This window comes from Vipera ursinii (genome assembly GCF_947247035.1).
Source record: "Vipera ursinii genome assembly, chromosome: 2".
In the NCBI taxonomy this organism is placed as follows: domain Eukaryota; kingdom Metazoa; phylum Chordata; class Lepidosauria; order Squamata; family Viperidae; genus Vipera; species Vipera ursinii.
Window position 1 is genome coordinate 27452528 of NC_139513.1, and position 16633 is coordinate 27469160.

Here is a 16633-nt window from a genome sequence, read left to right on the forward strand (position 1 = left end):
CTGTTACGTGACACTCGGGATTCGACCCGCCAAACTGCCGACCATCTGATCGACAAGCTCAGCGTCCTAACCCACTGAGCCACCGCGTCCCTTTTTAGAGAAGTGATTTTCATAAAAACCCCAACAGGCAGGGAAGAGTTTAGAGATCTCCCTGCCTGCTGTGCATTTGATTATTATTCCATGCATGCATCCCAGTGGCTATTTGCACTTATGAAACTCATACGTGTTAATACAATAATATCGTTAACTTTTAAGTTGGCACTTAAATGTTACCCAACCTGGCAGGAATTTCTGTTTTTAATCTAGAACCTCTTTTGAAGGGTATATAGGTGTTGCTTATGTCTAGAATCAACTTGATTCTTCTCAGATTTGTTGGACCAGAGCTGCCTAATTTCAAGGCAGTCGCCATGCTGTCTTGGGTTGCTGGGATTTGCAATCCAGAGATGCTCAGCCTCACCTTTAGTGCACAGCCTTAGAGCCAGCTTAATATGGGGGTCCTCTGGTCCATGAGTAGCACAAACAACGTTGACATAACTTGGCTCTTTTTGTGTGTGACTGATCTCAGTCAGCAATGCTTTGTAATGACGCCAGTGAGTGAAACTATCCTAACAATTCATTGCAGGGCATGTTAGGTGCAGCAGTTTGGTGGGTTTCCCTGGATGTGGCAGAAACATCCATAGGTTGCTCCCCCAAGCAGATCTGGGACTGTGGGAGGAGAGATCCTCCGTCAGAGAGCTAGATGGGTCCAGTCCATCAGTCAAAACCTGATTGAGGGAGGGGAAGCATTAAACATGTGAGACCCTTCCCTTCTATTTCATGGGACTCCCTGAATGACTGCAGCGTCTGATCCAACAAGGTGTTATGACCAATTGACACACAACCCTCTGGGACAAGTCCTGTAGGTGTTCCACGGGTGGAAATATGTAAGAAAAGTGCTAGTAAAATAAAAATGTATTATATTCTTAAGCAAGTCATCGGAACTCTTCCATAATATCCTGGAAATATGCTGCAGTTATATAGAAATTGAATAAATGAGTGAATGAGTGAATGTGTGAATGAATGAATGAATGAATGAATGAATGAATGAATGAATGAATGAATGAATGAATGAATGAAATATGCAGAAGGTCTGGGGGGCGGGGAAGTGATTGAAAATCCAACTTGCATCTAGAAAAGTCAGTCCCTTTTGTTCCCAAATACCTGACTTGTTTTGGTATTCATGTATGTTTGGGACATTTTAATGCAGAGACCCTCTCTTATTGGTTTACAGGGAAGTTAGCTAGAGCAGCGACAAATATTCTCCCGTTAACTCCTCTCTTCCTTCCTTTTCAGACTTTCCGTCCTGCAGCCATGCTCATTGAGCGCTCATCAGATTTTGGGCAAAGCTGGAAAGTTTATCGCTACTTTGCCTTCAATTGCTCCAAGCTCTTCCCAGCAGTTCCTACTCAGATCCCAACACATGTCAATCAAGCAATGTGCGACGAGCGATACTCTGAGATTGAGCCCTCCAGCTATGGTGAAGTCAGTGCTATTCTATGGAAGTAGAATGAAATGCAATTGGCAATATCCCTTGGAAGACCAGAGAATTATATCTCTGTAATTATATGATCAACCTGGGGAAGATAAGCAATAAGTCTTTATTTACTTGAGCAGATTAAAATCCCTCCCCCCCAAATTCACCACTGTTTTCTATGCAGCTCTAGCAACATAAGCTCATTCATAGCTCAGTTTGTCTCTCTGGATTAGGACTAATGGGACTAGAATACAAATAGATACTTAGCTCTGAGAAAGGGCTACAGTCTTGATAGCAAACATAATTTGCAGGCAGGATATTCTAGATTTAATTTAGGTAAGGACTGTGAAAGTTTTTAAGGTGGGCTGCCTGCCAGTGTGGAAAATATAGAGGGAAGAAAAAGTAATGGTCTGATTCACTGTAGTGCAGTTCACTGTGTTCACGAACTAGAAAGATCAATCAGACGTTCAAACTAATTTTTAAACAGCAGGTAAGAATGTAGAATCTCAAGCTCTGAATATCAATGCAGACAGCCACAATTGTTGAAATGAATTTGGAAAGCAGCAAACCGTACTTTGGTTTTGGAGGTGAATCTCTTGGGGCGAAATGGATGAGGTACAATTCTGTGGTTTATCAAACAGTAGCCATGGGAATATGAAAGTTAAACTGGGAGTATGACCCTGAAGGAAACTGGTCCATTTCGTCTGATTTGTGAGAACCTTTTGTTAAAAGTTTAAAAAGAGAGAAGCAACCTAGAACTAAGGAGAAATTTCCTGACAGTTAAACAATTAATCAGTGGAACAACCTGCCTCCAGAAGTGGTGAATGCTCCAACACTGGAAGTCTTTAAGAAGAGATTGGACAGCCATTTGTCTGAAATGATATAGGGTTTCCTGCCTGAGCAGGGGGTTGGACTAGGTGACCTCCAAGATCCCTTTCCAACTTTATTATTATTATTATTATTGATCATCACACAGTCAGCCAGATGTTCAGACTGGATTTGGCATTTTGTCTACCTATCGAGTCCTTACCAAGGACCTGGGATAGGCAGATGTGGATGTTTGATGGTATAGATATCGTCACAGGATGGAAGCAGTTCCTAGTAAGGCCGCCTTTTGCAATTGACTGATGGCTAATTTGTCAATGCCAATGGTGTTCAAGTGGTGCTCCAGTTGTTTTGGGATTGCACCCAAGGCGGCTATTACTATTGGTACTACCCTTGCTTGCCTTTGCCACATTTTTTCTATTTCTATTTGTAGGTCTTTGTATTTTGTTATCTTCTCCAGTTCTGTCTCGTCTACTCTGCTGTCTCCAGGCACTGCCACGTCCACTATCCAGACTTTTTTGTCTTTCTTATCAACAGTTGTTAAGTCTGGGGTGTTATGTTGCAGGTGCTTCTCTGTTTGAATTCTGAAGTCCCAGAGCAGTTTAACTTTATCATTTTCTATGACTTTCTCTATTTTATGATCCCACCACTGCTTGCTTACAGGCAAATGATATTTCTTGCAGTTCTTCCAATACACCATTGTTGCTACTTTGTCATGCCGCTGCTTGTAGTCAGTCTGTGCGATCTTCTCGCAGCAGCTTACCAGGTGGTCCATTGTTTCTTCAGCTTCTTTGCATAGGCGGCATTTACTGTCTGTTGATGTCTTGTCAATTTTGACTTTCTATGCATTTGTCCTTAAGGCCTGGTCTTCTGCAGCCAGAATTAGTCCCTCGGTCTCTTTCTTCAACTTTCCTGCTCTTAGCCATTGCCAGGTCTTGTTATTATCTGCTTTCCCAGCTATTTTTTTTTAATGTACTGGCCATGTAGTGCTTTGTCTTCCCATGCCTCTATTCTGTTCTTCATTTGGTCTTTCTTGTAGGCCAGTTTGGTCTCTCCAGTCAGTGGCGTAGCGTGGGGGGTGCAGGGGGGGCCGGCCGCATCAGGCGCAACATCTGGGGGAGCCGCATTAGATGCATTTTACTTTAATTACATCAGTATTTTCATAACAAACAATACATGTGCTTAGGGGGTAAGGGTTTCTTTAACTAATCTAGTGGAAGAGACTTGAGTGCTAAAATCCAAGTGTTAGGGGGCGCAAATTACTTGCCTTGCCCCGGGTGCTGACAACCCACGCTACGCCACTGTCTCCAGTAGTCAGTAAGCCTTCCTGATATACTAATTTCAGTGCATCTTCATCATTGTCCTTCAGATATTCTTCCAAAGCTATTTCTTTATTATTATTATTATTATTATTATTATTATTATTATTATTATTATTATTATTATTATAAAACTTTTATTTATAAAACATGAAACTCAGTCAACTGAACACTCAAATTGACTGGCACTAATGGCTGACATGGGTTGCTTCCAGCATCCTAGGTATCAACCAGGTATCTCCTTAAAATGTAAGAGGTTCCGAGTAGCGCAGTTTTTTGTAGCTTTGCTGGAGTTATCGCAGGAAGTTGCAATTTCTTGATGTGTTTTGTAAAGTTTTTGGATATAGTTCCCAGTGCCCCGATGACAATGGGTATCACTGTTATGCGTTTCATTCATAATCGTGCAGTTTCAATGGCCAGGTCGTGGTATTTTGTAATTTTTCCCAGTTCGTTTTCTTTGAATCTGGCATCTCCTGGTACAGCAATATCAATCAGCTGTACGCTTCGGTTCTCTACAACTGTGATATCTATTATTATTATTATTATTATTATTATTATTATTATTATTATTATTTTCTTACATAGATTACAGATAAGCTAGAATGTCACATTTTGCTTGCTCCTCATCTAGGAAGAGCAGGCTAGAAAGTCCAGAGCAGATTTGATAAGTACAAATGGTCCTCGGTTTATGACCATAATTGAGCCTGGAACATTGCATCATTAAATGGGTCACCAGAGCTGTGGGTGGTGCAGTGGTTAGAATGCAGTATGGCAGGCTAACTCTGCCAACTGCCAACAGTTTGATCCTGACCGGTTCATGGTTGATTCAGCCTTCCATCCGTCCGAGGCCGGTAAAATGAGGACCCAGATTGTTGGGGGCAATATGCTCACTCTGTAAACCGCTTAAAGCAGACATGTCAAACTTGTGATGTCACATGATGTCGCAAGACGTATCGGGACTGTTTTGCCATTGCCGGCAATGGGGTCGGCGCAGCTTCCGGATGATGCGTCCGGCCCGTGGGCTGTAAGTTTGATACCCCTGGCTTAGAGAGTGCCGTAAAACACAATGAAGCAGTGTATAAGTCTAAGTGCTAGTGCTATGTGACCAGACCTGATTTTATGACATATTTGTGGCAGTCGTTAATAGAACACAATGGTAATTTTAACTAATCTATTTTATCAAATGGGCGGGTTTTGACAGAAGCCAAAAATATATGCCGGAAACTGGCAAAACCCATCAAAAATCATCATGACAGGATGCTGCCAATGGTCATAAAGGTGAACTGGTTGCTAAGTATCTAATATGTGAAAATGCGATTGCAGGGTGTGCATGTGTTTAGCTGTCATAACTTTGAAATCAGGTTGTGAGTAGGTTGTGGGGAGTCCGTCAAAACTCAATGATTACTAGTACTAAGTTTTGGATACATGACTATAGCCCTGACAAAACTGGGCCCCAGGTTTTTCTGTTTAGCTACCCTATCAACAATGTTAAAAAAGGTACAAGTTAAGATAAGAAAAAAATATTCTAAGCATTCATAGTTTCCCTATCCACAGGCCAGAGAGATATCAAGGAATTTCTCCCTAATATTTCCAGCTCTAAGTAAACCAGCTGGGACCAAATCTCTTGGCCTTTTCATATCAAAATATGCTATTCAGCTCAAACTTAATTCTTTATATGGGAGGGTTTTCCCCCCATCTCAAATCCAGTGTACTTCTCAACAGCAGCTCATTCTAACTTTAGCTCACTTGTCTTATTTTAGGGCAGATGCCTGAATTTGTAGTATTAAGGTGATGGGAAAGGTCAGTCTTATTTGAAATTCAGTGCCCTGTGATGCCACTAAATATGAGAACCCTTTTCATAGTGGCAGTGTTATTATGACATGCCGGGTTTTGTATCTGTGTAACACAGCTTTTTAAAAGATATCTTTTATGTGTTTATGTAGTTTATTCACTACTTTGGATTTCTTATTTTGAAGGGCTGACATGATTAATTATTATTAGACCAAGTCATTGCCTAATTTACTTAACAGCCTTGCCCCAACTATTTTCCTTGGACATTGATCTTGATGAAAAGAACTCAGTGACTTTGCAGATTGTCCTTGACATACGACTGGTTGCATAAATTACCATTTGTGATTACAACAAACTTCAGAAAAGCTAATTGGGACCCATTCTCAAGGTTGCAACTGCTGCAACCCACCACCTCCTTATATTTACAACCGGTTGCAGCCTCCTAGGTTTATTTGACTACGATTTGCAACTTTTTTGCTGTTTTCCAGAAGAAAACAGGAAAAAACACCCATTGGCTATGCTGGATTTGCTTAAGGATTGCATGGTTGGCTTAACAACCATGGTGACTTGCATTACAACCATTGCAAAAGTGGTCATAAAATTGAGTCAGGTCAAACGGTGACTAGACTTACGACTGCAACGACCTATGGCCAAAATTCCAGCCTCAGTTGTGGTTGTAAGTTGAAAACTACCTCTATGCACTTAGGAAGTTAGGGAAAACTTAGATGTATCTTTTAACCTCTCTCTCTGCAGGTCATTTTCAAGGTACTAGACCCAGCTGTGAAAGTAGAAAACCCCTACAGCCAGGAAATCCAAGGTATGGCTTCAAGGGGAAGTAAGGAAAAATTGCTTCTGAGAATTGAAAAGAAATGTTGCTGAGGGTTAAATAAGGTTCCCAAGGCTTTAGATATTGACACAGAGTTATGCTTGCAATTGTAGCAAAAATCTTAGCTTGAGTATAGGGTTAGGGTGGAGATTTGTTCTCCAAGCTTGTGGGTTGGTTTTCCGAACTCTTCATTATCAGGCTAGGTACCCTGTTTTCCCGAAAGTAAGGCCTACCTTGAAAATAAGCCCTAGCTTGATTTTGGGGGGTGGGTCTAATATAAGCCCTATCCCAAAAATAAGCCCTAGGTTTGGGACTCCTAAAAATCAAGGGGGGAATGAATCTGCCCCATGCACCCCGCACCCACTTACCTTGCAGCCAGGCCTCTTCTCGTCGACCCACTTCTTCTGCGGCGTCTTCTGCAGCAAGGCCTGCATTTTGCAGTCAGAGGCCTTTCCAAGAAGGCCACTGCAGCCGAGAATCAAGCTATGGATTCATTCCATAGCTCGGTTCTGCAAGAGATCTGCAGCTGAGGACTGAGCTATGGATCGAATCTATAGCTCGGTACTCGTCTGCAGAGGCCTTCCGGAAAGGCTTGACTGCAAAATGCAGGCTGGAATGCAGCTGCAGCATGAAGCTGCTCTTTCGGCCCAAGAAGAAGGGGGCCAGCTGGGTGGGGCTGTCGGTGCCGGAGGGGAGTAAGACATCCCCCAAAAGTAAGCCCTGGTGCATCTTTTGGAGGCAAAAAATAATAATTTATAAGACCCGGTCTGATTTTTGGGGAAAATAAGGAAATTCAGAGGAATTTAAGGAAAGTCTTTTCCCTAAACTCCACTGAAGATGTTACCTAGCCTGGTAATGAAAGGTTCGGAAACCAACCCACAAGCTCGGAGAACAAACCTCCACCCTCACGAGAGTCATTCCCCAAACAAGGAAGGGAATAGAGGACTTTTTAATAAAGAAAGGGCATCAGTGCTCCAACACTGGAAGTTTTTAAGAAGAGACTGGACAGCCATTTGTCCGAAATGCTATAGGGTTTCCTGCCTGAGCAGGGGGTTGGACTAGATGACCTCCAAGGTACCTTCCAACTTTTTTATTATTATTGTTATAGAACTTTTATTCATAAAACATGAAACTCAGTCAACTGAACACTCAAATTGACTGGCACTAATGGTTGACATGGGTTGCTGCCAGCATCCTAGGTGTCAACCAGGTACCTCCTTAAAATGTAAGATGTTCCGAGTAGCACAGTGTTTTGTAGCTTTGCTGGAGTTATTGCAAGAAGCTGCAATTTCTTGATGTGTTTTGCAAAGTTTTTGGACATAGTTCCCAGTGCCCCAATGACAATGGGTATCACTGTTATGCGTTTCATCCATAATCGCGCAGTTTCAATGGCCAAGTCGTGGTATTTCATAATTTTTTTCCTATTATTATTATTATTATTATTATTATTATTATTATTATTATTATTATTATTATTATTAAGATCACTGAGTGGAATGTGAGAATGACCTTGGTAGATGGGAGGAAAGAGATGTTGATTAGGCAACAATCAGATAAAAGCGGGAGGAGCTCACAACGGAGTAATTAGACAGTAAAAAGAAACAGTGGGAGATTTGTACATTCAGACTTGCAAGATTCTATCAGTGTAGGCTCATAATAAAACTGAATTAGTTAAACTTGTCATGTTCCCACTCTAGTCGACCTGGGAGGCTGACCACTACCTTGAATTGGATTGGCACTTGGTTTAATCTAACAGGGCTTTTTGTAAGCTACAATAACACAGTACTGTACTGTGTTATATGCCAGCTTTTCAATTTAATTATTTACTTGTAATATTTATAGGCTGCCCATCTCACCTCAAGGCATCCTCTAGATGTGTTGAACAATCACACCCTGTCCAATCTGGACATGAAGGGAATTTTTATTCAACACTTTGGAAGAGATACATTTGGGAAAAGGTGGCCCTGTTTATATTATTGTGCTTCCTGCCTTGTGACCGTAAAAAGAAGGAAAGAGAATGGCAAGAAGATAGAAAAGGGGGAGGCTGAAGAGTCTGTAAAAGCTAAACTACTGCTTCAACAATTCCCTCTCTTGCTCAGATTTGTTACGTGTCACCAACTTGCGGGTGAACTTCACAAAGCTGCATACGCTGGGAGACAATTTGTTAGACTCACGATATCAAGTACTGCAGAAATACTACTATGCGGTATATGAGATGGTGCTTCGAGGAAGCTGCTTCTGTTATGGACATGCCTCCGAGTGTGCCCCCTTCACAGGATCAGCTAACCCGGTTGAAGGCATGGTAAGTTGCTCTGTGGGAGGCAAGGAGAAAATCAGGGTGATGAGAAAATCAACAACCACAATAACCTTATGTGAGCTTAGCTTGTATCTGGAGTTTTCTGCACCTACAATAGGAATTCATGCTCTTTTTAAAAAAATATCTCTATGCTGGGAGAGGCTCTCTCGCTAATTGGTGTGCAAAGCCTTGTAAACCTATTTTACCTGTCTCCTCTGCTCCAGATCCATGGACGGTGTGTCTGTAAGCATCACACGAAGGGTCTCAACTGTCAGCTCTGCAAGGATTTCTATCAGGACTTGCCTTGGAGTCCAGCCGAGGTCCACGATCCACATGCTTGCAAAGGTGTGGGGTGAAGGCTGGGCCATTGTGTATGCATGGAGCAGTGAGGGATTGCATAGTAAACCAGTAAACCAGCAGGGAGATCAGTCTCTAATCCACATGGTAACATCACTGGCTTTGTGCGGTTGCATAGCCAAGACCAGGAGCCTTAGAATGGTTTAATCGTGAGTGTACTTACTGATTTATTAAACTATATAGGAAGTTTTTGACTTGCAACTACAATTGGGAGCAGAATTTCCATTGCTAAGCAAGGTGGTTGCTAAGTCAATCGTGCCCGATTTTATGATCTTTTTCCCCCCCACGATTGTTAAGTGAGTCATGCAGTCGTTAAGTGAATTTGGCTTCTCCCACTGACTTTGCTTATCGGAGGCCACGTGGGGAAAATCGCAAAGGGTGATTCCCCTGACCCTTTGTAAATGAATATCAGTTGCCAAGTGCCTGAATTCTGATCCTGCAACTGAGATGGTCATAAGTGCAAGGACTAGCTGTAAGTCACATTTTGGGGTGCTGTTGTAAGTTTGAATGGTCAGTAACGAATGGTTGTAAATCAAGGACTACCTGTATAGTATGCTGGATCTCCCATCGAGTTAAGCCAGGCAGAGAGCCTCCTCTTTTGGACGGCCATCCAACCCTACTGCAGAAACTCCTGAAGCTTTCTCCACTCCGGTTGATGGCTCCTTCATCTTGGCTGCCTTGCTTCTTTGCGATACTCCTTGGGAGTATCCTATCGGAGCACCACAATTGTCATGACTTGAGACAATTCAGGACCTCAAGTTTCAGGTGAGGTGATAGTCTGTGTGTTACAGTTTATTTAGGCTCTATTGGAGTAAGCATTGTTAGATCAGGGAGTTGTCTTGGGTGGTATCCATGGAGGAGAATGGACAGGAGCAGGATGCAGGCAACTGAATCCCTTTCCTGTCTTTTCCCCAGAGTGCAACTGCAACGAACATTCCCACCGGTGCCACTTTGACATAGCCGTCTACCTGGCTACAGGTAACTCCAGTGGTGGGGTCTGCGATGAGTGCCAGCACAACACCATGGGCCGCCACTGCCAGAACTGCAAGCCGTTCTTCTACCGCAACCCACTGGCTGACATCAGGGCCAAAACAGCATGCATTCGTAAGTGTGTCGTTTTCTCCTTGTATACACCCCAGGCGTAAAGAGGAAGCGATTTGAATCTATACACGATTGAAAGTGGGTGGCTTCGCCATTTGCTTTGGGAAACACCCCGTAGAACTGAAAAGTTTCCGTTTTTTCATTGACCTTTTTCTTCTTCTTCCTCCCATTCAATTGTGTCTGATTCTTGGAGATTATCTGGGCAAGTCCCTGCAGGCAAAGTTTTTAGAAGTGGTTTGCCATTGTCTCCTTCCTAGGGCTTAGAGAAAGCGACTGGCCTTGGCTCACCCATCTGGCTTTGTGCCTGAAGCAGGGCAAAAAGTCACAGTCTCTCGGTTTCTAACATGAGACCTTAACCACTACACCACTACACTCTTGACCCTGACACTATTTTAAATTCCCATTAGTTAAATTGCTAGGAATTTTTAAACTTGTCGGTGATCGGGTGCTACCCTTTTTAGCACTTCCAGGATGCATGGATCCGTACAAAGAGCATTGTTGCTTGTAAGATCCTATGGGAGCTTTCCTCCAGGGGAAAAGACTTGAAGTAGATTATGTAATAAACGGCGAGAACTCAGTCGAAATGAAAACTGCACAGAAAGGTCTGTGCATTTGATTCCTGGGTGCTTCCATACAAAATGTTTTGTGCTGGAAGACTCTGTACTCTACGATCCCATCACGTTCTCTTGTTTAGCAATTAGTTCAGCTCAGTTCTGAAACCAGTGTTCAGTCGAGCTTTTTGATTGAAACAAAAGCCTGAAATTGCTCACAAGGTTTCCCTTTGGATTCTCTTTTCGTGGGTCTTTTCGTGGCTCGTGACGTATCAACACCAGGAGTTTTTTTGCAGGGTCAGAAGTTTAATAAGGTGGCCACCCCTTTTTAATACTGTACTTGGTTGGCCAGAAAGGGCCAGTCTAAGCTCCTGTGTGGCAAAATGCAAAGATCCAGTTCCTGGACATTTTTCAGAGAACCAAACTTTTGCTTTTCTTGTGCATCGAGCACAACCAAAAGGCACGTTCCAGTGTGCTTGTGTGTCATACTCCTTTCTCCAAGAATGTTTTCTTCTCCTTAGAAGGGAAAATGAGAGAAACATGAACAGGCCAAGTGTCAACAGGCACCCAGAAAATCTTTACAAAAATTTGTAAAACCCAAAGTTAGCCCTGGTCTTCCTGAGGCTGATCCCATCTGAAGGAAGTTACTAACAAATAACTATTTCTGGAAGTCGCCATCAATGAGGGTTGGTTTTAGGGAGCCTTTGGCAGGTTCTGCAGATGAAATGAAGAGTGGTAGGGCGTTGTTCTGCCTCTCCAGTTTACCAGTGTCTTCCGCCCCACACAGACACGTTTTCTCTTTCATCTCGTAGCCTGTGACTGTGACCCAGCAGGCTCTTTGGATGGAGGTGTGTGTGACAGTCACACAGACACAACGCTGGGCATGATTGCAGGGCAGTGTCGCTGCAAAGAGAACGTCAGAGGTGTGCGTTGTGACAGCTGCCAAGACGGCTTTTATGGCCTGAGCTTCAGTCATCCTCTCGGCTGCCAACGTAAGTTATACAAGGCTGTCTGGGGAAACCGTGTGGCTGCAGGAATAGAGACTGCAGGTAGTCCTTGACTTACGACCGCAAGGGAGCCCAACCTTTCTGTTGTTCAGCGAGACATTTGTTAAGACATTTTACGACCTTTCTTGGCACAGCTGCTAAGGGACTCACCACAGTGGTTAAATTAGTAACCAAGTTTTTAAGTGAATTCGTTTGTCAGAAGGTCACAAAAGGGGATCGCATGATATTGCAACCGTCGTAAATATGAACCAGTTGCCAAGCATCTGAATTTTGATCCCATGACCACGGGGAATGCTGCAACGGTCGTAAGTGGGGAAAACGGTCCTAAGCCACTTTTTCCAGCGCCGCTGTAACTTTGAAACAGTCACTAAATGAACTTTTGTAAGTCGAGGACTACCTGTACCCTACGGTATCACACTCCTTGAATCCTAGGAGAGCACAGTAATGCTAGAAAAGCTACCTTTTTTCCCTTGGTTTCATGGGTATGCAATACATCTATTTTTATTTGTTTCATTTCATGCATTCATTTATTCTCACTATCGTTTATTCCAAGCCTCACTCCTTCCCTTTGTTGTGGTCTTCACCGGATGGGTTCTCCAGTATAGATGTTGACTTCCACCATCTACCATCAAGATTTTCACATAAAGCTTTTAAGTACCAAAGGCAATGTATAAACTAGGTTATCAATGTTAGTCATGAGACTATAGTCACTGAGACTATATTATGCCAGTCAATTTTGGCAGATTTGGGCCAGTGTGCCACAAGGGGAACAGTGGTCTGGTTTTATCCCAAGGGTCTTGTGCTATTCTGCGCAAGCCAGGGTTTGCTAATCTGAAGACTTCCTTGTAAGCCAATGCACTTTAACACTGCTTACACCCCATGTAGTGTATATGTGCTAAGGATACATTGCTTTAATTAATTTTTTTTAAAAAAGAGGATATAAAAATAAGCACGCTGCAGAGTGAAACACCAGCATCGATCTAGATTTTTAGCAGTGCTTCTGGAGCCTGGGCCCTTGTAGTCCCCAGACAGGCTTCATAGAAGATTCAAAAAAAGTGAAACTTGGTGCTTTGTTTGCCTTCACATCAAATGAGAATAAAGCTGGAGTTAGGCTTTAGCACGATCGCACGTCTGGGAACATATGTGTCTGTCGTTCAGAGACAGTTGCATAGCTATTGCATTCATACTTCTGCTAATGTTAATGTTGTGGATAGGGGGCCCTCAAATTGCCTGACTCCCAACTGGAAGTCGGATCAACCAATCAGCCTGCAGGACACACATCTCCATGCAACACATCTTTGAGATTTAAGAGGTGTGCGCATTGGCCTGTCTGTAATCATGTACCCATCAACCCCCTTGTAGCATAGAAATGCGTCAATACCTACGTGCAGTTCTGGACAATTCTAAATCAAGCTTAGTTGGCCATACTCAACATGACAGCCATTCTTTGAGAGAACGTCTAACATGCTCTCAACATTCCCGATGTGTCCACTGGTTTAGAGAGATTAGGAAACCAGGCTTTATCAGTGCAGCTTCCAGTATCTTTTAGGCAGCCCAATTTTCCCCCCTCTGTCTATATTTACTTAAACCACACTCTGTAATCTTCAGTGTTTTCTCTTTAGGCAAAACAACTGTGGAATGAAAATTCTTTAGAAATTACTTCTTTGGAGCCAGGCTAAGAAACATCTTGTACTACGTGAATTCTCTTAGCAGAAATCTGAATGTTGTGGTTGTACCATGTTGGGTGGAGCAAAGCAGTTGGGTGTTCCCTCTAACTTTGCAGCCGTCGAGTCTGCTAGGCTGGGCTTTGGGGAGGGGAGATGTTTAAGTAGAGAAATGTGTGCCTCAAACCTCATTGCAACACAATCTTGGAAGTGCTTTGCAAGCTGTAAAGTGGGGGTTGAGGGTTGCATGTCATTCATGAGCTGTGAGGTCCTTGGTGCTCTCTGAGCTTGGTTATTTTCTTGCAGACGTTTCATTACCCAACTAGGTAACGTCATGAGTGCTAGAAGGAAGTCGGGTTGTTTTCTATTTATATACAAGTGGCTTGCCCTGTCACTGTTGGTGGGCATGTCCTTGGTAGGCTATTGTTTAATGTTTGTTTGTTTGTCTGAGCTGGTAGTTCCTTGATTGAAATATTGCGTACTGCTTGATTATGGGTCTAGTATTAATCGCAGTATTAATCTCTGCTTATATGGATGTAGATTGCTGGCAAGGAAATGTTATGCTCTTTTAGTTCTTTTTTTATTGTCTCGCTTGAATGGTATGTTGTTTATCTCTATGTGCCTGTTGAAGGGAGCAGAGAAAGCAAACCCATTCCTGTTCTGTACCAGCCTGCTACCGGCCTTGCAGAAAAGGCAACCCCTTTACAGACAGCAAAAGGCTGGAATACGTCTGCCAAATTTATTACAAAAACAAACAAAACATGAAACAAGATACCGGAGCTTTGAAACACTATCAGAGCGGTTGCTTTCAGCAAACCAGCCCTCCCCCAAACATTCCCTTTATAAAGAGTTCAGGGCGTGGCCTCTCTTTGCCTCCTTCCGAGAAGTCCCACAGCCTTCCTATGCTTGCTCCTACTTGACTGCCTCCTGCGTCGGGCGTCCTTGAACAGGGCCAGCTGTGGGTCATCTTCATCCACACTGTCAGGCTCACACAGCTGGGTCTCCACCAGGTAGGAGGGGCCTGGCTGGGGGCTCTGCGGAGCCTCAAAGCCATCATCAGCAAGTTCTTCAACACCCCCCTCCTCCCCCTCATCTGAGTCATCCGACCCAACTGCCGAACCCACAGGCTGACCCTGAATCACAACAATTCCCTTCTAGGACTGATGATGTTAGCTAGTTGGGTAATGAAACATCTGCAAGAAAGCAAGCAAACTCAGAGAGCGCCAGAGACCTCACAGTTCAACGCTGAGCTATAAATATTCTCTTCTGTCCGTCCTCATGAGGTTTAGGTTGCTACCCCACTTTTTAAAGACCAGACACAGATCCCGTGGAAACTATTGGTATGTGTTCTCAGCCTGCAGGTGTGACCCTCGTGGGATCACCACAGATAGCAGCCCCTGTGACCAGATCAGCGGTGATTGCTTTTGCAAGCGTTTTGTAACTGGGCAATACTGTGACCAGTGTTTGGTGAGTGAGGGTTGTTATCGCTTGGATTTGTGCTGTGCATCCTTTGAGCCTAGTTCCTAATGAGTGTGTTGGTCCTTCTCTTTCACAGCCTGAATACTGGGGTTTGAGCTATGATGTGGCAGGCTGCCGAAGCTGTGCTTGTGATTTTGGAGGTGCCTACAACAATAGGTAGGACTGCAGTGAACAGACACCCAAGGGCAGAAGGAGAAACATTTTAAGTGGCTCTCGAGACAGAGACCGTCTGCTGCTCCACAGCTGAGGATTCTGAATTGACAGAAAATAGTGTTTCACTTATCGACTCTGTGGCTAGTGGTCAGATTGCATAACAACACCAACACCCTGAAGCAGTTTCACAGCAACAGCACTAACGTTCTTCAGCCTTGCGCACAAATAGGGATTGTAAGCTTTTTTGGGTACCGAAAATACATTCGCACTTTTTAAAAAAAACTTTCATGCTAACTGGTTAACTTTCACGTTAACTTTTTAAAAACTGGTTTCATGTTTTCTAAATTTGACTGTAAACAATGCAGCTTATGATTTAATAAGATACTCCTTGCTATGCTTCTGCGTTGCTGTGAACTGTAACCCTGCTATGACCTAATATCTCTAGACAAATGCTTATCCACTCATTTGTTTATTCAAATTAACAAAGAGGTAATAATAATAATAATAATAATAATAATAATAATAATAATAATAATAATAATAATAATAATAATAATAATAATAATATATAAAGTTTCATGCAGCTTGGAGACTTTTTTCTTTCTTTCTGCACTGAGTGAAATTTCACAAAATGATGAAGCTGTGAATGCTCCAACACTGGAAGTTTTCAAGAAGAGACTGGACAGCCATTTTGTCCGAAATGGTATAGGGTTTCCTGCCTGAGCAGGGGGTTGGACTAGATGACCTCCAAGGTCCCTTCCAACTTTATTATTATTATTATGACTTATACCCTAATGCAGGGGTAGGCAAGCTTGGCTCTTTTATGACTCGTGGACTTCAACTCCCAGAATTCCTGAGCCAGCATGGCTCCGCTTGGAAACCTCTCCCTTTCCCCTCAGCATGGCTGGCTCAGGAATTCTGGGAGTTGAAGTCCACGAATCATAAAAGAGCCAAGGTTGCCTACCCCTGGCCTAATGAATTTGGGAGAACTATCAAGGAACCAGACCAAAGTGCTTTGGGAACAGAAGGTAGTCCTTGGGGTCCACTTTACTGTATTCTGAGTGTCTCTCACAAGGCCGTGCTTAGCTTAGCAATAGTTATGGTAAAAGTTCCCCTCTGGGTCCTAGCGCTCTCCACGTTATACTTCTTTCTGGTTGGGTGAACCAATCACCTGATGAGACGAAGTCATAGAGAAATACAGGGTAGTACCTCAACATATGACCATAATGGAGACCAAGACAGTTGTTAAGTGAGTTGTTTCCCATTTTACAACCTTTTGGCCACAGTTATTAACCGCTGCAGTTGTTAAGTTAGTAACGTGTTCATTAAGTGCATTTAGCTTCCCCATTGATTTCACTGGTTAGAAAGTTGCCAAAAGTGATCACATGACCCAGGGTCAGTGCAAGTGTCATAATTACATTGTAGTTGCCAAATGTCCCAAATATGGTCACGTGACCGTGGGACTGCTGCCACGGCCGTGAGTGTGAAAAACAATCACGTCACTTTTTTTCAGCGCCGTTGTAACATTGAACGGTCACTACACAAATGGTTATAAGCTGAGGACTGTCTGTACATTCAGCTGTATGTCTGGGTCATCGAGCACCTCTGTGGATGGGGAAGGGGTGGGGTTGAGGTTATATCTCTGGGTTCTCACGCTAACACCTCTACCGAGCCTCTCGGCCAATTTTCTTCCCACTAGGCTGCCAAGATCTCAACTCACAACACAGCTATTTCGAGATATAAGATGCAAA

The 16633-nt window shown here is 43.2% G+C and overlaps 1 protein-coding gene across 2 annotated transcripts in view; it reads left to right on the top strand.

Moving 5' to 3' along the window:
- The window catches only part of LOC310636267 (laminin subunit beta-1-like), a 94540-nt gene that overhangs the window by 28585 nt on the left and 49322 nt on the right, over positions 1 to 16633 (top strand). The window contains exons 6-13 of one of the 2 annotated variants that reach the window (XM_083355933.1): positions 1333 to 1521; positions 6202 to 6265; positions 8374 to 8576; positions 8795 to 8915; positions 9843 to 10031; positions 11392 to 11571; positions 14605 to 14717; positions 14806 to 14885. In XM_083355933.1, the coding sequence (XP_083212059.1) occupies positions 1333 to 1521; positions 6202 to 6265; positions 8374 to 8576; positions 8795 to 8915; positions 9843 to 10031; positions 11392 to 11571; positions 14605 to 14717; positions 14806 to 14885 (1139 nt within the window). The remainder of the gene's footprint in view (positions 1 to 1332; positions 1522 to 6201; positions 6266 to 8373; positions 8577 to 8794; positions 8916 to 9842; positions 10032 to 11391; positions 11572 to 14604; positions 14718 to 14805; positions 14886 to 16633) is intronic. The other variant, XM_083355934.1, reaches the window with a different exon arrangement.